The sequence below is a fragment of the Aptenodytes patagonicus genome, chromosome 19, assembly GCF_965638725.1.
Source record: "Aptenodytes patagonicus chromosome 19, bAptPat1.pri.cur, whole genome shotgun sequence".
In the NCBI taxonomy this organism is placed as follows: domain Eukaryota; kingdom Metazoa; phylum Chordata; class Aves; order Sphenisciformes; family Spheniscidae; genus Aptenodytes; species Aptenodytes patagonicus.
Genome location: NC_134967.1, coordinates 9,400,069 through 9,421,013, shown reverse-complemented (window position 1 = coordinate 9,421,013; position 20,945 = coordinate 9,400,069). Strand labels below are relative to the sequence as shown.

The 20,945-nt window shown below is 59.8% G+C and overlaps 2 protein-coding genes across 3 annotated transcripts; both read left to right on the top strand.

Annotated features, from left to right (window-relative positions):
• The first annotated feature begins 272 nt into the window (after positions 1-272).
• On the top strand, positions 273-7,280 carry NOL9 (nucleolar protein 9). Its single transcript, XM_076356448.1, has 12 exons — positions 273-464; positions 536-761; positions 970-1,097; positions 1,274-1,412; positions 1,987-2,083; positions 2,836-2,933; positions 3,723-3,884; positions 4,085-4,373; positions 5,257-5,368; positions 5,669-5,846; positions 6,492-6,625; positions 6,957-7,280. Exons 1-12 carry the CDS (start codon positions 273-275, stop codon positions 7,083-7,085), a joined length of 1,884 nt encoding a protein of 627 aa, XP_076212563.1. The 3' UTR covers positions 7,086-7,280.
• Positions 7,281-10,110: 2,830 nt separating this feature from the next.
• PLEKHG5 (pleckstrin homology and RhoGEF domain containing G5) lies at positions 10,111-20,787 on the top strand. 2 transcript variants are annotated; one of them, XM_076356445.1, is made up of 22 exons: positions 10,111-10,171; positions 12,078-12,154; positions 14,227-14,356; positions 14,556-14,661; positions 14,742-14,802; positions 14,904-14,995; positions 15,074-15,210; positions 15,287-15,435; positions 16,994-17,179; positions 17,349-17,519; positions 17,595-17,690; positions 17,774-17,824; positions 17,944-18,093; positions 18,169-18,279; positions 18,356-18,505; positions 18,589-18,726; positions 18,955-19,074; positions 19,177-19,309; positions 19,380-19,495; positions 19,566-19,696; positions 19,770-20,540; positions 20,659-20,787. In XM_076356445.1, exons 3-22 carry the CDS (start codon positions 14,314-14,316, stop codon positions 20,666-20,668), a joined length of 2,922 nt encoding a protein of 973 aa, XP_076212560.1. In that variant the 5' UTR covers positions 10,111-10,171; positions 12,078-12,154; positions 14,227-14,313; the 3' UTR covers positions 20,669-20,787. The 2 variants fall into 2 exon arrangements, with proteins under 2 accessions (XP_076212560.1, XP_076212562.1); XM_076356447.1 differs by lacking the exons at positions 10,111-10,171; positions 12,078-12,154; positions 14,227-14,356; ... (3 more) ...; positions 15,074-15,210; positions 15,287-15,435 and adding an exon at positions 16,727-16,788.
• Positions 20,788-20,945: the final 158 nt, after the last annotated feature.

Here is a 20,945-nt window from a genome sequence, read left to right as displayed (position 1 = left end):
GGGGTAAAACAGGGCGACGCGGGGCGAGGGGGACTCACTCGTCGCAGCCGTCCACCGGCGGCGCCGGGGCGTGCATCTGGACGAGACCGGCCAAGCGGTAGTCGCCGCGGCTCGTGAAGGAGGCAGCGGCGGCGGCCGCGCAGAGGCAGAGCAGGGTGGGCAGCGGCATGGCGGGGCGGTGCTGGGCGGCGGGCGGCGCCTCTTAACGGGGCGGGCGGCGCTCGGCCGAGGGGCGGCCCCGGAGGAGGAGGCGGAGGGAGGCTGAGGCGGCCATGCCCGCGCGGCGCGGCCCGCCGTCCCGCCGCCCCCGCCGGGCCCCGTCCCGTGGGGGCCGGGCGGAGGCGGCCTGGAGGGAGTTTGCCGCCTCCTTCGCCCGCGCCGGCATGGTGCCGCCGGCCGAGGCGGGCCTGGCGGCTGTGGAGGCGGCGGAGGGCTCCGCCGTCCTCCTCCTGGCGCCGCGGCAGGTGGGCACAGACCGGCCCCGCCGCCCCCTCCCTCCCCTCCGCCGCCTCCTCACTGTCGTCTCGCCCCGCAGGCGCTGACCTTCACCGGCAAATGCCGCCTGCGCTGTCTCTATGGCGCCGTCCGCCTCCTGGGCTTCGCCGTCGCCTCGCACCAGCCGGGGCTGCCGGTCTTCTCGCCGGCCACCCACTGCGCGCTCACCCTGGAGGCGCTGCCCGCCGACCGACCGACCGCCGCCGACCTCCGGCAGCTCCGCGCCGCCGCCCGCGCTGCCATGCGGGCGCACAGCGTCCGCCGCCGTGAGTGCCAGCCGGGGGTGAAGCGGAGGATGGCCCGCCGGTTGCGGTCCGCCATTTTGGGTGCGGTGCGGGTGGCCGCCATTTTGCGTGTGGTGCGGGAGGCAGCCATTTTGTATGCGGCGCGGTGCGGGGCGTCCGCCATTTTGCGTGCGGCGCTGCACACCGTCCTTTAGCGCGGGCTGAGGGCGGCGCTCTCCCCCTGTTGCAGAGGCGCGGGTGAGGGTGATGGCACGATTCTCGCCGGAGTGCGCCGTGGTGCTGCTGGAGCACCTGGACACGCCAGTGACACGGTACCTGCTGAGCCACCTGCAGCTGTCGCGGCTCTTCGAGCCCCAGGTGAGACCCAGAAAGCATCGTGATGCCCGCTCCGCCCTGGGCAGCAGCCTTCCCCAAAACAGGCCTTGTGCAGAGTGAGAGGTGGCTGCCCTGCTTAGCATGCCTGTCAGTGTCCAGCAACACAGCTACAAGGCCTTATGCACACCTCTCTCAAGCATTTTTCCACTCTTGCCTAGAAAAAGGAAGAACCCAGCTTCACGCCGGAAGATGCGGTTCTGGCATCTGTTGGCATCGTGAAGCGTAGCCCTGACCGTGGGCTACTGGTGTCGGAGAGCATGTTCCTGGCTTTGGAGGAGCTGATCCAAGCATGCTGTGGTGAGTGGCGTGTGCTTGGTGAGGTTGGGGGCTTTAGTAGCTTCATTCATGAGGCTTTTCATGAGCTAAAGTTAGGGAGAGTGTGCCCTGTGACAGGCGCTGATTGAGGGTCATGTTTTTCTCCTAAATAGTGGGAGTCTTGAGCTCGTGCATCACCTCGAGTGGGTTTGTGCCTCTGCTGCCAGACAGGCAGCTTGCTGCTGTAAAGGCACTTCCCAGTCTGACATCAGAACTCTCATTTTGCTCTCTTTTGTAGCAGGTAGAAAAAACACTCCCTTACTTATCCAGCAACATCTAAAATACTGTGAGCGATTGGAGGTCATACGTGCTGGGGTTTAGTGCTAGGGCTTGCTTCTCACTTCAAGAGCCTGGTACACTGAGTACACTGGTACTCTTAATGTGCTTCTCTTTAACGGATTTTTTTCTGTTTAACTAAAATACATTCTAGTTAGATCACAGAGTCTGTAGGTTTTGGGGGGCTTTTTTTTTTTTTTTTTTAACAAATTTATGTAAACAGGGCACACCGGAATAACTGACAGCATTGGTCCATTTCAGAGTATGTTTGTTTTTCCAGCGGAAGATGAAGGTGTCCCTGTGGTTCTGGTGTGTGGCCCAAAAAACACTGGGAAATCTACATTTAACAGATACCTAATTAATCTGTTACTGAATCGGTGAGTCTTTCCATGTTCTACAAGTTTTTAAGTACTGCATGGGATTTAGGAGAAGGAACAAAAACTGCCTGCCAAGATTCTCAGAAAAACTGTTATGACTGGAAGGTGGCTTATCTTTTAAAAACAAACAAACAAACAAAAATCCAGAAAAATAGGCATTCTTGTCTTGGGTTCCTTTCAGAAAAGTTGACTACTGAAACATTTCTATTGAAATACTACTAAATTGCTGTCTTGGAGTATGTGAACTAATTGAGCACCGAGCAGTTAGGGTTCAGTAAGGAATTGGGAGTTATAACACTTAAAAATACACAGTAAGTTATAATTTGTTAGGGTCTTTGAAGATTCTTGGCAGAGCTAGGTGTAGAAGCTTATTCTCCTGACCACTGCATGCTTAAAATAAAGACGATAAAGCTTATGAATCTCAAATGGCTGGTCTCAGGGTGCCCAGTTAATGTGGGAGAGCAGTACGCTGATTGGTACCACCTCCAATTATCGTTCTAGCTACTTCTTTTAGGGCTGGATGGGTATAGGAACTATTGTAATATAATACTGAACTGTAGGTGAGCCTTTTACGTTCTCACTTAATACTCCCTCAGGTGGGGGAAGGAGAGAGACAAGTGGTGGTTTGATTGTGTTCAAGAATTTAATTTTGATGACCTGGAACAAAATCAGATTGTGCTTCTGATGTGTTCCAGGTCGTGTCCCGTTTCTTTTTTTAGTGGACGCTAATATACGGGCTTCTTTCACTGCAGCCTTCCCTCGGTTGAATATATGGAATGTGACATAGGTCAAACTGAATTTACGCCTCCTGGATGCGTGTCTTTAAGTAACATAACAGAGCCAATTCTTGGTACGTGTTTTGCTGTTTTCTGCAGTTGCCAGAAACCTGTTTCATTTCCAGAAGGTGCTTTCTGAGTAGAGGCTGTACTTCAGGGGAAGTTGCCACATCTGTCAAAGGTGCATATAGAAAATGAAACAAAGGCTGTAAACGTTTCCTTGCTAGGGGCATCTAAGCTTCATGTGAAAAATCTCACTAAGTAACATGGAGCTATTCTCCCTGCTTGTTTTTTCTGTTTTAAAGAGAGGAGAAGATAGTTGTTTATAAGGTGGTGGAACAGGCTGTGGCATGTCAAAGTGGATTTTCAGCCTTTCAGATTTGAAGGGTCTCTTTGGGAAAGTCTTTCCCAGTTTTTAGTATCAGTAGATAAAACTAGCTTCAGAAGTACAAAGTGGATCCACATAGGTTGGGGGCTGTTGTTACGAGCGTAAAAAAACTAGAGCCAGAGAAATTGCTGGTATTTGTGGGTTTGGGTCGCTGTCTAAAAAGGAAATGGCCAGACTGGTTTACTTCTTGGATAGTCTATCATAGAAGATTGTTGTTTTAAAATTCACAAATGTGTAACCAGTGATTTAAAACAAACAAGAAAAGAACCCAAACCCCCAAACAAACAAAACTACTAGCATGGAGTCTTGCAAGTGCCAGAAAAGTTTCACCATAGGTGCAGGCTGTACAAGAAGGACTGTTAGCATGTGAAAAGAGGACAGATTTCGGAAGGGATTGCATGTAGGCGCTACAAGGATGGGAGTTTTTTGATTTGACTTACTGAAACCACTAGAGGTTTGCTGCTTGCTTTTTCAGGTCCACCATTCACTCATCAGCAAATGCCACGTAAGATGGTATATTACGGACAGACTAGTTGTGAGCAGGACACGGAAAGATACCTTGATGTCGTGAAGTATGTGTTCAGCTCCTACAAGAAGGAAGTGCCTTTAGTCATCAATACCATGGGCTGGGTGAAAGGTAAACAGGATAAATCTGTTCTCAAGAGGTAGTGCGGAAGGAAGGTAATAATCGTAGCAGTACACCGTAACGCTTTCTAGAGAGTCCGGAACCAGAAAATAAATACAGCTTACCCCCCTCGAGCCAGTACTGGTCTTCCGTAACAGTGTTCCGACCTGTTTATGTAGTGGCAGCAATCGTGTTTTCTCTGCTCCCTAAAGGTGAGGGGTTGCTGCTTCTGATTGATATCATTCGGCTGTTGTCACCCAGTCACGTTGTTCAGATGGATGTGTACGACTGGAAAGCCATGGCTCCGCTCACCCCAGAGCACATTCATCTCACTCCTGGCCTGTACACCAAAGGCAAACAGCAAGCCAAATGCAAGCAGATGGGTATGAGTGGAGCGGAGAACTGGAAGCCCTCTGAAGGGGAGGGAGATGCATCGGCTCCCGAGTATAAGTTGCTGTACGTCCATCCAGAGTTCCCTCGAGCAGGAGTTGCAGGTGAAGCGTAAGTAGAAAGTTTAGTGCTATGTAGTGGTTAGTGGGCTTAACAAAATCACCCGTAGTCCTGACGGTAAAGGCTCTTGCTTTGCTTTGGCCTCGAGAGCTCCAGTAAATTGGTCAGAGCTTATTAGTTTACTTATTGGGGGTTATGTTTGGGTTTTGTTTGAGTTTTCTGGGTATTTTCTTTGGGGGAGGTTTGTATAGGATGGGGGTTTTTTAAGTTGGGGGGCGGGGGTGGGGGGTGTTGTTCCTCCCTACTCTACTTCCGATGACTACTGCTAGTTACTTTTACACTGGGCATGACTTCCACTTGGAATCACTGAATATTATGTCTCCTTTTTTTTTCTAATTGGGAGGTTTCTTACCCATTTCTTACAGAGCTAGATGATGATCACATTATTTCTTAATTTCTCTGATACTATGAGCATCTCTGAAATGTTTATTTTCCTGGACCTTGGGTCTTTGTTGCCAATTTTAAGTGCTTTTTTTGACTCAGCCTTCACTAATGAGCTATTTAAGAAAACAGATGTATTACTCTCTCGCAACTGACTGAAAGGTGTGTGGATATCAGGGTTGGAGAAGGGAGCCATTATCTAATAACAACTTTGTTAAAAACAAAACAAAACAAAAACCAACAAAACCAAACACCACCCTTGTTAATTAATGCCTTTTTAAAGTTGAAACAATGCCCTAAATCCTATGATCCCTTAGCGGTAATAAAAACATAGCTCTAAATTTTCTTCAGCGGTAGAGGTTTTAAAAACTAAACTTGTGTGAAATGGCGGCTAATACTGCATGGTGTACTTCGGAATGTCCGGGGTATCTGGTTTGAATTGCTGTGTGAGGCTGTGCTGCCTTTCCCTGATTTGTTGTGGTTATTTTTCCAGGCGAGTGCATAGCAGCATCTTGCGTGACATGTCCATACTGGGTTACCTGGGTCAGCTGCAGTCCCCAGACATAGGAGCGGTGCTTCCACTGCACAGTCTTGTGCCATATCAGGTAAATGAGCATTTTTTTAAAGGCTTGGAGATGTTGCAGAGAGCCCAGTTTATAGCAATTGACAGTTCTGCTTGTACTGCAAATGTTTTTCGGAAGAGGGAAAAAGGCTCTGTAATCTGCAAAAAGATAATGACTTTATTTAGCACATCGAGAAGTGCAGTTTTTGTTGAGATGTCAGTGTGGCACGTGTGTGGTAGGTGTGGGTTGGGAGCTTTCAGGTTTTGTGTCTTACCTCTGAACTCAAACTAAATTGACGTTGAGCCGATGATACAGTTTTTTCTTCTTTTTTTACCCCCTCAGGTACCTTTCAGTGCTGTTGCACTCAGGGTTATTCACACCGATGTTGCTCCTACCAACATCATGTATGCAGTGAATGCCAGCTGGGTCGGGCTTTGCAGGATACCGGATGAAATCAGATGCCAAACCGATGGGCCAGTCTTGCTGACACAGACACCGGTCTGTGATTGCCTTGGCTTCGGTGAGCAAGCCCGGGAAACCTTGAGCTGTGTTCTCACCTGTCGTGCTTTGACAGATAGGTTGCAGAGTGACGGAATTGCCCGCTCTTTCAAAAACAACTGAAAAAGTGGGATGAGAGAAAAGAATAATCATGTATTGTCTTCTATTACCAGCTGTGCTTCAAGTCCTTTGGTTTTCATTAACTTGTGGTAACACTATGGGGAGTGTCACTGAGCAGCGCCTTTTGTGGCTGGCTTCTCTCACTCTTTCATAACTTGACAATTTACTTCCTTTCTGGATTCACATTCTCAAAAGCAGATTCCACATGGCTTATGCAAAATTCCTTTAGTTGTCTGCCAGTTTCCTTCTACGACTGGATTTAATATTACAGTTCTGACTTAGCGTTTGATACTGAGCTCCTCGAGTTTCTGTAGGGAGGTACCAATGAACAAGGGTGGGTGGTTTGGGAAGTTAGCTGTTCGTATGTATGCTGAGATAGTGGAAAAGCGGGATACAGCAATGCAGGTTTTTCTCAACGTGTCTCAAATCATTCTCTTGGTTCTAGAAGAGCCATTTATTCAGAGAGCTTCGGCTGCATCTGGTTACATAGTCTGAAATGATCGGGTGGAGTCAAGACTGAACTTTGCGTGTATTTTTTTTTTTTCAGGAATTGTCCGAGGGGTTGAGATGGAGAAGAAGCTTTACCACATTCTGACACCAGTGCCTCCGGAGAACCTGAGACTAGTCAATTGTCTGCTCCTTGGAAATATTGCTATCCCAAACTGCGTTCTTGTGGGCCAGGTAGGAGCTGCATGGGAAGAGGGTGGAAGCTGGCTGAGCTTAGGCTGGCTCGCAGGTTTTCCATTTTCTTATTTCTGAGGCTTATGCGTGCCCAGGGATGTCTGGGCATTAGCAGATGGTTATCTCTCTAGGAAATTGTCCTTAATGCATAGAAACCAGGGAGAGGAGAATGTTCTTCTCGTGTTTCAGATACCAGAGTGGGGTTTGTCTGGTGATAGCTTGCTCCTTTCCACCAGTCAGCTCTGTCGGTCTGTGGAGGAAAGTGCTTCCTGTTCCCATTGAAGATACGAGTTCTTAAAGCTGTTTCTGGTTTTCTGTTTCCTCTCTTCAGCAAGGAGTTGAGGGAGAGATCCCCTACGTCACATCCGATTATAACTACAGCATCTTGGGGTCTGGGAAGCTGAAAAAGAAGAAGCATTTCAAGAGGAGGGAGTATGCGTTCGAGTGTGATTACGCCTAAAGCCTTGGTGACCTTGGATCGTGGGATTTGTTTTGTATGGAGACTGGCAAGAACCAGGTGTGGTCACAGAAGCCCTGGGCGCTACAGAGCTCTGAGAGACCCTGGACAGGTGTCCGGTGTAGATACTACAGCATGTCCATTTTTGATAATGTTTTATATTTTGGTGTTTTGTAATAAATATCTATTAAAAGCGTTGGTCTGGTTTGAATTTTTTCCTCGGCCTGCGTTGACTTGGACACGGTTGATACAAGCTGCGGGTGGTTACCATCGAAAGCACTCTCTGTCTTGCATCAGAAGCGGTTCTCCGTTTGAAGTCTAGCCTTCGATTAGCTCTGGGTTTTGGAGAACAGTCCGCGGTGGTGTGAGCATAACTGCACAGTAGCCATAACCCTGGGCTACTTGTGGTTTGGGGAAGAGCTCGTGCCGGTGGTTCTCTCCCTGGCACTGCGGCTGACCTGCGTCTTTGGGTGTTTTGCTCATCAAGGAGACGGGGGGCAGAAGGAGCAAGTTAGAAAATCCTCTCTCTCTCCCTGGGTGACCGCAGGTACAGCTGCTGGAGGGAGTCAGCTGCTCGCCGCTCGTCTCTCTGCTGTCACAGCTTGCCTTGGTGATGGCCCCACGCAGCCCTCTGCGGCTGGGGACGCTGCTTTATTCTGCCTCGTGGCGGGCTCTGGCCACGTACCCTGTTGCTATGGTTTAAGTTCAACGCCTTGAGCGCCGCTCTGGGTCTAGCTCGAATGTGTTGCCCAGCTCTGTCTAAATAGATTGTGCTATGGGTAGAGGCTAAAAGGGGATGAAAATGGGGAGGAATTTGTTACCCATGTGCTGCATGGAGCAGTGGGGTGCTTGGTCTTAACGTGACTCTCATTACCTGGTCTGCGCCCCACTGGGAAAGACAAGAGGAACTTTATCTTTTAATTTTTTTTTTTTTCAGCTCTTTGTTGGGGCAGCGATTTGCTCCTGAATGATGAGGTTGGTGGGAGTCATGCAGAGGTGAGTGAGCATCTCGGGCCGAGTTGAGGACCTTTTCGGGAAAACTACTTCTGAATGGGTAATATTGGCACATCAGGCATTTAATGGATCCTTGACTGCAAAAATAACCTGGCTTCTGATGGTGGTTCCTGCTAATGTGGCATTGCTCTACCCGTGTCCCAAAAGCAGGGGGATGGTCCAGCCCTAAGGTCCGCAGCCACCCGAGACGGATGCCCATTCACATCCCCTGTGGCCAGATCTCTCCTGTGGAGGAAGGAGGGATGCAGTGCGCCACTTGGTGCCGGATCTTTTCGGCTGGTGGCTGCTGTGGGCGCAAGTAATCTGCGAAAAATGTTTTTATCTGGTTTGCGAGGAGATTTCCTAGCTCCAGCAACGTGTACCTGTAAACAAACATTAAATGGGATGACTAGCAGGGAGGGGACAGAGCTGGAGAGGAGCTGCAAGGGGCTGTGCAGCATTGCAGCCTTTTAAAGAGTTAAAGCTTTAACTTAATCCAGGCCTAATTATCCCCATCTGGCTGGGTCTGGCAGTGAAGGAAGGACTTGGCCGGCAACCTGGCCTCAACAGTGGCTAAAATAAATACAGGGGCCATCGTGCAGCCGTGGGGAAAATCCCGGGCAGGGCGAGGTGGGGGTTCAAGTCACGGGGGAGCAGGCGGAAAAGGTGCCAGGAAAGGTGAGACAGGCGAGCTGTGTGGGTGAAACGCCCGGCGCCACAATCCCCCTGGGGCCAAGCATCCCCCTCAGTGCTGTCGCCAGTGCCCCAGCATCCACCCAGCCCAGCCGAGGGCGATGGACCCTGCGCTGGCCAGGTGGGGGTTCCCCCTTTGGAGCCGGGGGCCAAGCGAGTAACCCCCATGTGCCCGCACCAACCCTCAGGTGTCCATTTTCAGACCTTTCCTGGGGGGACCAAGCTGCCAGTGCCTGCTGGGGCCCAGAGGTGGATGGTGCAGCCTTGGGCAGGGGGGACTGTGCCGGCTCCCGGTGCTCACCACGGGTCTGCCCCGAGGGGGAGAGTGGCAACAGGGTGGTGGGGGCTTTGGAGTGTAAACCTTGACGTAGCATCCTGCCGGCGAGGGTGGGGGCACTTGGTACTGCGATCTATAGGAAATCGGTTACTTAGCACTTAAAGCATCAAGGATGTGCTAAATAAAGCAGGATGTTTGTTTTCTTTTTAATATGTTAGCATCTATTAACTTTGCAGCAATGATTTTGTTTTTAATGTCTGGCTACCTTTTCTGGCAAAGGGCGCCTAGAAGCAGCAAAACTGTGGGGAGCATGTGGCACCTGCAGGAGAAGATGCTGTTAATGCCGATGAGTTTGGGGGCTGGGATGGTCTCAGCTCAGCTGATCGTTCTGCGCGGTGTTTTGGTTTTCCCCATTTTAAGGAGAGTTTTGCGTGGGGCAGGGCAAAGGTGCCATCCTTTGCTGCCTTTGCGGGTTTTAAGCCCTATCTGGTGCTTTCCCATTTTCTTGGATTTAGCAGGGGGGAAAACCCCCCTAAAGACCCCTGGCTTTCCCCGTGCAGGCTGGGGGCCCCCGATGTGCCCACGGGTGCGGGGGTGCAGCCAGGGCTCGGGGCGGCACATTCCTGCCCCCCTCAAAAGCCGTCTGATGGCGGAGCCGCCGAACAGCCCCCTCTTCATGCCGATTATTTTAATCACAAGCGCGTCTTGTCTCAGCGGCCGAATGTCTTTCATAGACAGCGGAAAGTGAAATTTGTGCAATGTCTGTAGGAGGCTGAAGAAAGGCCCTTTGTGCGCCCCCCGCGCGGGTGCTGGGCAGCCTCCAGCAGCACCCTCTGCTGCCCCGCGGCTCCCAGCCGCCAGCATGAATGCGCCGCTTGTCCAGAGACCGGGACCCGCTCTTAAAGCCAGAGCTGGGCTCCCCCGGCTAGTCCCACCGGTGGCCCCGGCGGGGCGGGCACGGCTCCGGGGGGGCCCCCCAGCCGCGACCCCAGGATGTTTCTGTACTGGAGGAAGCGGGGCGCCTATGAGCTGGAGGCTTTGCCCCCTGGGCTGGCCGGGCTGGAGTACGGGGCGGTGGAACGCTTCTCCTGGAGCTCCAGCCTGGACATCAGCGAGGAGCTCGGGGGTAGGTGGCTGGAGGAGCGCGGGGGGCCGGTGGGCTGTGGGCAGTTGTGCTTGGCCAAAAACCTCCAGCCCTGGCAACAAGGGTGAGGGGCTGGGAGAAGCTCCAGCCACAGTGGGGATGCCGCGGGGATGTGCTGGGGAATGTAATACGGATGCTGCAGTAGGGATGCTGCAGGTGCAGCTGGGGAGCACCAAGTAAACTGCCCCGTGCTGCTGGTACTGCTCCCTCCTAGCTCAGATGGATGTCTGAAACAGTGAGCTTCTGCAGCGCGCTCTGATGTAAGCGCAGTCTGGTTTCGAACTCCCAGTGTTTGCCATCACTGGGAGAGCTGGGCGTGATAACACAGCCGGCAGCAGCAAGAGGAGGAGGAAGAGGTGACTGGCCGGGGAGAGGAGCTGGTGGGGACAGGATCCCTCCTCTGGCCCCCAAAGTGTCTGGCGGGGACCGGGCACCCTCCTGCCTCTGCCAGAAACTGGGGCTCCCTCTGCATGCTCCCTGCTGAGGAGCTCCCACCCGGCACGCCTAAGGCCCTAGTGTGCGCGTGACCTGCTGCCAGGGTCAGCGTTTGGGAAAAGCCACGTGGCTCTGGCCGTGCCAGTGGCTGTGGCATGGGGCTGATCCCTGGCATTGCCAGCCACTCCGGCCGGCCTCGAGTTTTCAGTGAGCTTGGAAAACTTTCCCTTGGGTGCATGAAAGATTTTCTTATTTGTTTCCGTTATTATTCCCAATAGGTCAAGTGAAACGGTGGGGGGCGAGGGGCTGGCCCAGCCCGGCTGGTGCTGTGGGGTGGCTGCGGGGACAGAGCCTTCATTGTGCTCCTGCCGCGGGGGTAGTGTGGCAGCCCCAGCTCCCAGCCCTCTCCCGAGGGGTGGTGAGCTGAGCCCTGCTCGGCTGCTCCTGCGCTGTCATCCAGCAGCGCCCGCCGTGCCGCGGCAGCCCCTGCCGGCATGGGCAGCCCTGCCTGCACCCGGGATCGCCTCCTGGCCAGGAGCTGGGGCAGCCAGCACCGGTCCGGATTGACTCCCCTCTCTGGGCAGAAGCAGCAGCTTTTTTGGCGCTGCCCTAAAAGGCAGTTTTTCCCGCAGACTGAGTCTAACCCCAGCCTTGGCCATGGTCCCGCTCGGGCCAGTGTGGATGCTGTTTTTGTTGGCAGGAGGGATGTGGGAGAGGGGAGTGGCACAGTGGGGGAAGCCCCTGTGCCGGCTGCCCTGCTGCTGGGGCCGGTGTGGCCATGCTGTCCAGTGCAGCCATGCCACCTGGGCTCTCCTCATCCCCTGCACCGGCTCCGTGCCTGGCAGGGCAGCTCCCCATCGGAGCATCCCTGCCCCGCAGCAGGGCTGCCCTGCAGGACAGTGTTCGTGCTGTTTTTTTGCCGCAAGCCATCCGGAGTCTGTTATTTTTAAATGATTAGACAAGACACATAACAAAAGCCTTCAAAATAGGATTTGTCCCCAAGGCCGATTTAACTGTCAAAGCTTAATGTGGCTCCTAAGCCCCTTTGGGGGCTGGCAAGTGGCAGATTTAGCATTCCTGCTGCAGCCCCGGTCCGTGCCAGCCCCGCGAGAGCTGGGGCAGGTCTGTGTCCTGATCCTGTGACTTGGCGTGCTGGGCAGGAGGTGCCAGATCCTGATGCTGCAGGATGCACGGTGCCTTCCCCCAGCAGGGATGCAGCGCTGGCTCTTGGGCATGGGGTTTCATCCCCTTGGATAGGCCGCGGGGCAGGCAGGAGCAGGCAGGAGCAGGCAGGCCCAGCCTCGGCAGAGCCTGAGTGCTTTGCTAAGCTCTTAAACCCAGGGTTTGCAGTGTGGGAGCCTCAGCGCGGCCCCCCTGTGCGGGCAGGGCTGGGAGCGGGGCTGGAGGGGCTTACCGTGGCACTGCGGCACTGACACCCCCCTCTCTCCCGCAGCCGAGCCGTGCCCACCAGAGGAGACAGTGCTGCGCTGCCAGAACCCTGACTGCACCGGCGAGAGGAAGGCGGCCAAGGTGGGTCCTGCGGGGTGGTGGGCAGCGCCGGGCAGCTGCCTTCTGCTGGCGCCTGGCATCTGTCTTGTGGGTGAGAAGGGGCAGCTGGCAGCTCTGCCTGACCTGCCGCTCCCCAAAGTCCCCCTGGCACGGCCGGCAGCCCCCTGCCAGCCATGTCCCCCCAGCCCATGCTGGGCATGCATTCCCTGGTCACGTCGCGGTCCTGCCGGCATTTAACGGCATGGCGGCAGCTTGCCTGTTTCCCCTAGCTGGTGTGATTCTGGCTAATCCGCTCCAGCCCGTCTGTTCCCCTGCTTGCTAACATGGTGCTAGGGTGACTTAGGGTCCCTTCTCTCCCACTGGCTGGCTGGTTGCGGGACGGACTGGACCCACACACTGGCTCCCAGTGAGTCCCTGGGGTTCCCACGCCAGACTGTGGGCAGTGTCTTTCTGGCGCAGCAGGCAGGACAGCAGCTTGGCCGCGCCGGGAGCTGTGCTGCTGCACTTTGTTTGCACAGCTGGGGTGGCCGGGCCAGCGCCAGCAGGGGCACGCGTGGTGCTGGGCTGTAGCCGCCCCAGGGTGCAGCCGGGACCGCCAGGAGAGACACGCTAGGGCCACCCTGCTGCTGTCGTCAGAGACCCCCAACGGCGCCCGGCAGGTAGCGTGGGGTTGGAAGGTCCTGGCCGGGCTGGGGACTCGTCCTGCTGTGGCATGGAGGTGCATCGCATCCCCCCTTGCTTCATGGGGCAGCTGCCGAGGGCGAAGCTGCTGCGTGCCAGCAGCGTGGTGGGGCCCCAAGCCGGGAGCTGATCCCTGGGGTGGGCACAGGGGTCTGGGCATCTTGCCTGGCCCCTCCTACAGGGACGAGCCTGGGGCTGAGCCACTGGCACGCGGTGGACAGGGAGCCCCGCATCCCGGCGGGGCAGCTGCTGAGGGTCCCAGGGGGTTCCCACCGAGCGAACACTGGCTGCAGTCACTGCCTGGAGCCGGTGGCCGTGCTCCATGTCCCACAGGTGCCACGATGGCTATGACGGTGTTGGGCTGGGGCACGCAGTGGGAGAGGAGGAGGACTGGGGCCAAGTACACAGGGCGTCCTGGGCTGATGGTAAGGCCGGCGTGTCTCCGGGACTGTGGCTGCCTCATGGCAGGACACCGGCGAGTGCTGCGGTGCTGGGTGCCACGGAGGGGCTGGTGGCCCCTCAGGGAGTGCGCGGGTGGCGGGAGCACGTCAGCTCTGACCTCAGCAGTGCTGTGAGGAAGGAGGGCAGGAAGCGGGGGCGGCTGAAGCTGCACGGGCGCTTCCTCCCCGCAGCAGCACGGTGCACTGCAGGCAAGCCCAGGCAGGGGCCCTCCTCCCCAGCAGCCCCTTGCACCCCTCCACATGCAAGGCGGCGATGGGGGTCCCACATGGGGATGGGGATGTGCTGGCAGTGCAGTGGGGCTCGCTGGCAGTGGCTGGCAGCACCGCGGTCCCTGGGAGCAGGGCCAGCCGGAGCCCTCAGCAAGGCGGGTGCTGGCCGGGGGTCACAGGCTGTGCACCGCACTGGGGGCCTGGCCGGGGGTTTAAAAATAACCGGCTGTGAATGCCCGGCGGGGCTGGGGCCGCAGCCGCGGCCGGTACACAATCGGAGGAAACGCGCCGGCATCGAGCATTGTTTCGCCGCAGACGCTCGCTTCCTCCGTCCTGCCGTGGGGACGCTGCTCTTGCCGGCACAAAGGGGCTGTGGCGCAGGAGCACGGCCTCCCTGGCACCCGGCAAGGTGCGGGTGGCATGGGCACAGGTGGCTGTCCCCCGGCTCCCCCTCCCTGTGCCCAGGCATGTGCAGCCTTCCCGGGGTCCCTGCTCAGTGCAGCAGAGTGGGGAGGGGGCTCTGCGGTGCAGAACCCCCTCCCTCGTGGACGTATCCTGCTCATGCTGCTTTCCCTGCGCCCGCTCTGGCCTCAACACTGCCTGCAAGTGGTGTGCCAGCAGCAGCTAGGGATGGGAAGGGGGGGGTCCCTGCTGCTCGTGGTGCTGCCTGTCCCTCCCACTGGCATGCCATGGCCAGTGGCCCCCAGGTAGCCTGTGCCCAGCTGATGCGTGCTCCCACAGGTATGCCACCATGCAGAGTGCCGGCAGCTGAACCGCAGCGGTCCCCTCAGCCTGTGTGAGCTCTGTGACGGCCGCGTCCATGGCACCATGCACTTCGACAGCCACATTCGCTTCAACCTGCCCCCACAAGGTGAGCCGGGCTGGATGTGGCTGGCACCGGGGCTCCCGGCGGCTCTGCGACAGCGGGATGCACTTGGAGCCGGCATGATGCGGCAATGGGAATGGGATGCATTTGAGGCTGGTGTAGCACAGGAATGGGAGTGGGATGCAGCTGGAGCTGGTATGGGGCTGGGGGTCCCGGCACAGCCCAGCTCAATGCCTGTTTGCAGGCTCCATCCTGGCCCGCAACATGTCAACGCGCTCGTGTCCCCCGCGCACCAGCCCTGCCTCCGATGTGGAGGAGGAGGAGGAGGAGGGACCGGCGGATAGCAGAGGGTGAGCCCCCAGCCCTGCATGTCCCCTGCACATCCCCAGCCTGCGGCGTCCCCGTCACCCTGCCCACCCTGTGCCCACAGGGAGCGGAGGAGCTCGGCGCTGAAGCTGCCCAAGAAGAAGGCTCGGCGCAGGCACACGGATGTAAGGCACCAGCCCCTCTCCCTGGGGTGCTCTGCAGGGCAGCGGCGTGGCCCTGGTGGGCGGGAGGGACCCCTGGGCAAGTGGCTGCCACCTCCCCCCAGGACCCCAGCAAAGAGTGCTTCACCCTGAAGTTTGACCTCAGCGTCAACATCGAGGCGGAGATCGTGCCGGCTGCGAAGAAGAAGTCCCTGGGGTGAGTCTGCCAGGGACGGATGCAGGGATGGATGCGGGGATGGACGTGGAGACGGACATGGGGCTTGTGTCCCCGCAGGGAGGTGCTGCTGCCGGTCTTTGAGAGGAAGGCGATTGAGCCAGGCAAGGTGGACGTCTACCTGGACCAGTCCCACACGCCGCTCTCCCTCCAGTTCGAGGCGTACCACTTCGGGGGGCACTACCTGCGGGTGAAAGGTGTGGCGGGGGCCTGGCGGGAGGCTTGGCCACACTGGGGCTCCTGGGAGACTCTGATCACCCGATGCTCCCACAGCCAAGCCTGGGGATGAGCTGAAGGTGGAGCAGACGGCACGGGATGCCAGGTCGGTCAGCCTGCCCATCCTGCACCCCGTCAGCACCACCATGCTCCTCGGGCCAGCACCAGAGCTGGTGCTGGGACACCGGGAGGGTGCCGACAGCCTGGTGAGTGCCGGTGCCAGCCCCGGGGGGAGGAATTAGGGAAGGGGTGGTGGGGTGCGGGATCTCCCCGTAGCCATCCTTGCTGGGAAGATGGGGACATGGGGCAGCAGCATGGCATCTCCTGGATGGCCTTGTGTGGTGTGGGCTGAAGACCCCCCTGGAGCCCCTAAGAGCCAGTTTGGCTCCTGGCTGTGCCGTGCTGGCTGTGCCATGCCGGCTGTGCTGTGGTGGCAGTGCATGGGTGGTGCCCTGTGCCAGGCGTGGCAGCTCAGCCGGTGGCACTGGCCCCGTGGCCATGCTACATGCAGGCTGGCACCAGAGCAAAGGTAAACAACAGCCCGGGGGCCTCGGCGGTGGCAGCTGCTCAGTACCATCCCGGCCCCAGGGCTCACCCTGGCTGCCGGCCCTCCTCTCGCCGCGGCGCCTGGCAGCTGCCGAGCACAGCTTGGTCCTGCCCCGTGGACCCTGGCCCCAGATAAGGTGTGGGGCCGGGCTGGCCACCACTCCCCGTGGGAGCAGGCTGCCACGCTCGCAGGGAGCAGCTCCGGGGGTGCCGGCGGCCCTTGAAGGTGGCAAGCTGGCCGTGTGGCCAGGGCTGGTGGCCACCCGCATCCAGCACTACGATGCCTGGCTGTGGGACTGGCACGGCCCCAGCGGTGCACGGGGGGCAGCAGGTACCCAACCGCCCCCACGGGGGTCTCAGCTCCGACTGCCTTCCTGGGGGCAGGCGGGAGCCGAGCCACACCAGGGCGATGGGGCTGGCAGCGGCCGGGGCACCTGGGGACACGGCAGCACGGTGAGTAACAGGGATGGTGCCCCCAGTGGCTCTCCCTGCCCGGGGCCAGGGACATCGCAGGGTGCGGGGCTGTGCCGGTGGCAGCAGTGTGCCACGTCCCATGGCTCGGTGGCAGGTGGGGAGCCCCGGCCCTGCTGCCCTTTGTGGCAGAGTGAGGAGACGGCAGCAGCCACGTCCCGGCATGGCCCAGGGATACGTGGGGAGGCAGCCGGTGCAGCGGTGCCCAGGCCGGCAGGAGCCACTTGGCCATGACCCAGCTCTCGCAGCCGGCCGGAGGGGCTTTGATCTCTGCTGGTGAATTGTTCAGCTCTGGTTAGCTTATCTGGCGAGGAGGGAAATTAGGTTTTCGTTGCTGGCCCCACCTCCTTTTGTTTCGGAGGAGCCTGGCCACTGCCTGCCCGGCTCCACTGTCCGAGCTGGGAGCACGGCTGGGCAGGCGGCTCGGCCAGAGTGCTCTGCCCTGCGGGATGCCCTGAGCCCCCACGCTGCTGGGGCCGCTTGCCCACAGCTGGACGGGCTTGGTCAGGCAGCACCTGGGGCCCTGCACCCCCGGGATGCAGGTAGGCAGGTCAGTGTGGGCAGGGGAGCATGGCCGGGGGGGCCCTGCTGCCCAGGGGTGCCATCTGGGTGTCTGTCTGTCCCATGGGTACTCGAGGTCAGCCCTGCTGTAGCATCATGCTGCGCCGTGCCGCTGTCCCCAGCCCGGTGGCCCCGGTGTGCGGTGCCAGGCGCTGACCCAGGGGGCACTGGCTGTCCCCGCCGCAGGCTCCGGGCCGGCGGAGGAAGAACATGACAGAGTTCCTGGGGGACGCCAGCATCCCCGGCCCTGAGCCGGCCGCCCACAGCAGCAGCTCCCTGTCTGCCAATGGCACTGACACCTGGAAGAACCGCGCTGCCAGCCGCTTCAGTGGCTTCTTCGGCTCCAGCACTGGCACTGGCTCCTTTGGGCGGGTAGGTGGGACGCAGAGGGGGCACGGGAGCTGCCCGCAGTGATGCTGCGGAGCTGGGATGGGTCCCCCTGGGGCTCGAGCCCCCCCAGCTCCATGGCCAGGGTGAGGGGGTCTGTGGCACATCCCCGCCGGCCCCCCGCCCAGCTGCTCTGCCCCCCATTTTCGGCCAGGAGACTGAGAAGCTGGAGCAGCTGGCGAGCAGGCTGCACGCCTATAGCACCTTCGGGCTGCCCAAGCTGCCGCCCCAGCTCTGCTTCGACTGCGACTCCTGGGAGGAGGACAGGGATGAGGCTGGGCTGGCGCTGGAGGACAGCTGGCAACAGATCATCCAGGGCGCGGAGGTAGGGCCAGGGGGGCTGGGGGGCTGCGGTGGCTCTGCCCAGCCACCGGCACGGCGCTGACACTCAGCCCGGCAGGCCCTGTCACGCCGGCAGTGCCACCAGCAGGAAGCCATCTGGGAGCTGCTGCACACTGAGGCCACCTACATCCGCAAGCTCAAAGTCATCACTGACGTGAGTGCCAGCAGCAGCCGTGCTGTGCCAGGGGGCTGGGGGCCGTGGCTGCACCCCACCGACTCCCCACTCTGTCCCCGCAGCTCTTCCTCTGCTGCCTGCTGAACCTGCAGGAGTCAGGGCTGCTCTGCGAGGTGAGTGGTAGGGGGCTGCGGGGACTGGGGACCCCCAGGTTGGGGATGGGACCCCAGTCTGGCCATGCTGGCAGGGTGAGGGTGCTGTCCCCACGCAGCTGCCTGCCTCACCCCCGCAGGTGGATGCCGAGCGGCTCTTTGGCAACATCGGGGAGATCATCCGGCTGCACCACGAGCTGTGGCACACTGTCATGGCCCCGGTGCTGGCCAAGGCGCGCCGGACCGGGGCGCTGATTGACCCTGTTGACTTCCTTGATGGCTTCAAGATGGTGAGTGGGGACCCCGTGCCATGGCGGGGGGCTGTTTTGTGCCGTGCCCCGCAGTGACCCCCCTGCGCCCCCCAGTTCGGCTCCCTCTTCAAGCCCTACGTGCGGTACTGCATGGAGGAGGAGGGCTGCATGGAGTACATGCGGGCGCTGCTGCGGGACAGCGAGCTCTTCCGTGCCTACGTGACGGTAAGGGGAGGGGGTGGGGGCTGGGGCCGGGGCCGGTGCTGGGGCCGGTGCCAGGGCTGACACCCACGTGCTGCAGTGGGCTGAGAAGCACGAGCAGTGCAGCCGCCTGAAGCTGAGTGACATGCTGGTGAAGCCCCACCAGCGCCTCACCAAGTACCCGCTGCTCCTCAAGTCCGTGCTGAAGAAGACGGATGACCCATGCGCCCGTGATGCCATCACCGCCATGGTAAGGGGCCGGGGGCACAGGGTGGTGGGGTGCAGCGTGGGATGGTCCCCCCCGGCCCCTCACACCCACCGCCCCGGCTGCAGATTGGCTCTGTGGAGCACTTCATCAACCACGTCAACTCGCGGATGCGCCAGCGGCAGGAGCAGCAGCGCCTGGCCGCCATCCTCGATCGCATCGATGCCTATGAGGTGGTGGAGGGCAGCACAGACGAGGCAGACAAGGTAGGCTGGGCATGGCGGAGCTGCTGTGTCTTGCCACCCCGTGTCTTGCCACCCCATGCCATGCCATGCCATGCCATGCCATGCTATGCTGCTCAATGCCACCCCATGCCATGCTACCTCATGCCATGTCATACCACCCTATGCCACCCCATGCCACCCCATGCCATGCCATGCTACCCCATGCCACCCCATGCTGTGCCCGGTGGTGACACCAGGGGCTCCCGGCAGCTGCTGAAGGCGTTTCTGCGGCTGGACCTGACGGCCCCCATCCCTGGCACCTCCCCGGAGGAAACCCGGCAGCTCCTCCTTGAGGGCAGCCTGCGGATGCGGGAAGGTAAAGACAGCAAGGTGAGGACCACGGGGGACGGGGGGAGCCTTGGCCCTGGCCCCTGCCTGCCTGCCCCTGCCCGCCACGCTGGCCAGTGCCCACGGCCCTGCTCTCACCCCCAGATGGACGTCTACTGCTTCCTCTTCACCGACCTCTTCCTCATCACCAAGCCCCTCAAGAAGGCTGAGCGCACCAAGGTGGTCCGGCAGCCCTTGCTGGTGGACAAGGTTGTCTGCCGGGAACTCAGGGACCCGGGTGAGTGGCGCCGGGGGTGATGGGGGCCACAGGGGAGTCCCCAGACACTGCTGACAGCCCCTGCCCGCAGGCTCCTTCCTCCTCATCTACCTGAATGAGCTGGGGAGTGCCGTGGCCGCCTACACCTTCCAGGCCAGTGGGCAGTCGCTGTGCCGCAGTTGGGTCGAGGCGGTGCGCAATGCCCAGGTGAGGGGCGCGAGGGCGGGCGGGTGCCCTGTGGGTACCCCATGCCTCTCTGATGCCTCCCTCTCCCCAGAACCTGCTGCAGCAGCTGCGGCAGCGCCGGCGCCTGGAGGAGGAGGAGGAGGACGGCGAGAGCAGTGCCTCGGCCGCCAGTTCGCCCACCGTCCTGCGCCGCGGCAGCGCCAGCCCGGACTCACAGCAGTGGTAGGGAGTGGGAGGGGGGCCCCGCGCACCCCTGGCCTGGCGCAGCCCCCTCCTCACCCTGCTGCCCCTGCAGCCCCTCCGACGGCTCCACTGAGACCCTCGCCGTGGTGGCGGCAGACGGCGGCAGCGACGAGCTCTCCTCCCCGGACTGGGATGCGGGGCCCTTCAGCTCAACCTCGGATGGATCCTCCGTCAGCACCGGCACCTCCGCCGACAACCCCACCTCTGCTGAGACCCCCACCTGGGAGCTGCCCGCGGGCACTCTGCCTGTACCCCTGCCCCATGGCACGTCCCCCCTGGCCAGCGGCTGCCGCTCGTCCTCCATCGACAGCGCCTACGGCACGCTCTCGCCTGCCTCATTGCGGGACTTCAGCCAACAGCCGGAGGGGGCAGCTGAGGAGGGGCGGGAGCCCCCCTCGGCCCCACGGCCACCCTCGCCCCGGCTGCGCCGACGGACACCTGTGCAGCTCCTGCCCTGCCCGGCCAGGGTGCTTAAGTCTAAGTCGGAGGCCAGCCTGCCCCAGCTCCTGCCCTCCGGCCCCCTGGCCCCCCTCAGCCAGAGCCGCAGCCTCTCCAACCTCTGTGCCGGCCCCCCCTGGACTAGCCAAGCCGCCGGCCCCCCAGCTGCCCCTGGCAGCAGTGACAGCTCCACCTCTGAGCTCTCGGAGCTGGAGGAGTCGGTGGAGAGCCCAGCGTCCCTCCCAGGGGAGCTCAGTCGCGAGCCCCCGCCCGCTGCCCGCCGGACCCTCTCAGACCCGCAGTCGGCTCAGCACCGCAAACTGACACTGGCGCAGCTCTACCGGATCCGGACCACGCTGCTGCTCAACTCCACGTTGACCGCCTCGTAAGTGTGCTCCTGCCCACTTGCTCCTGGAGGATGATCCGGCCCTCCTGGATGCTCGCTGCGGCCAGGTGCCAGGTCCCAGGGCTAAGGGCATCTCTCCCCGGTCTGTGCCTTGCAGGGAGGTCTGAGAGCTGCCGGGGCGGCAAGGACGGATGCGTGGCCATGCCGAGGAGCTGCTCCCACTTCTAACTGTAGCGTAACGCCGGGGCTGGGCAGAGCAGGCTCTGGGATGCCGCATTGGTGGGGACACTGATGGGGATGCAGACCGGTCCCCTCGGCAAGGACGTGCCCTGGGCATGGCAGCACAGGGCTGCCTGCTTCTCCCCAGAGTGGGGACGGACATGGCATATGGCTCATGCCGAACCCTTGTCCGCAGAGATGAGGGTTGTTGGTTGGGGCCCAGCC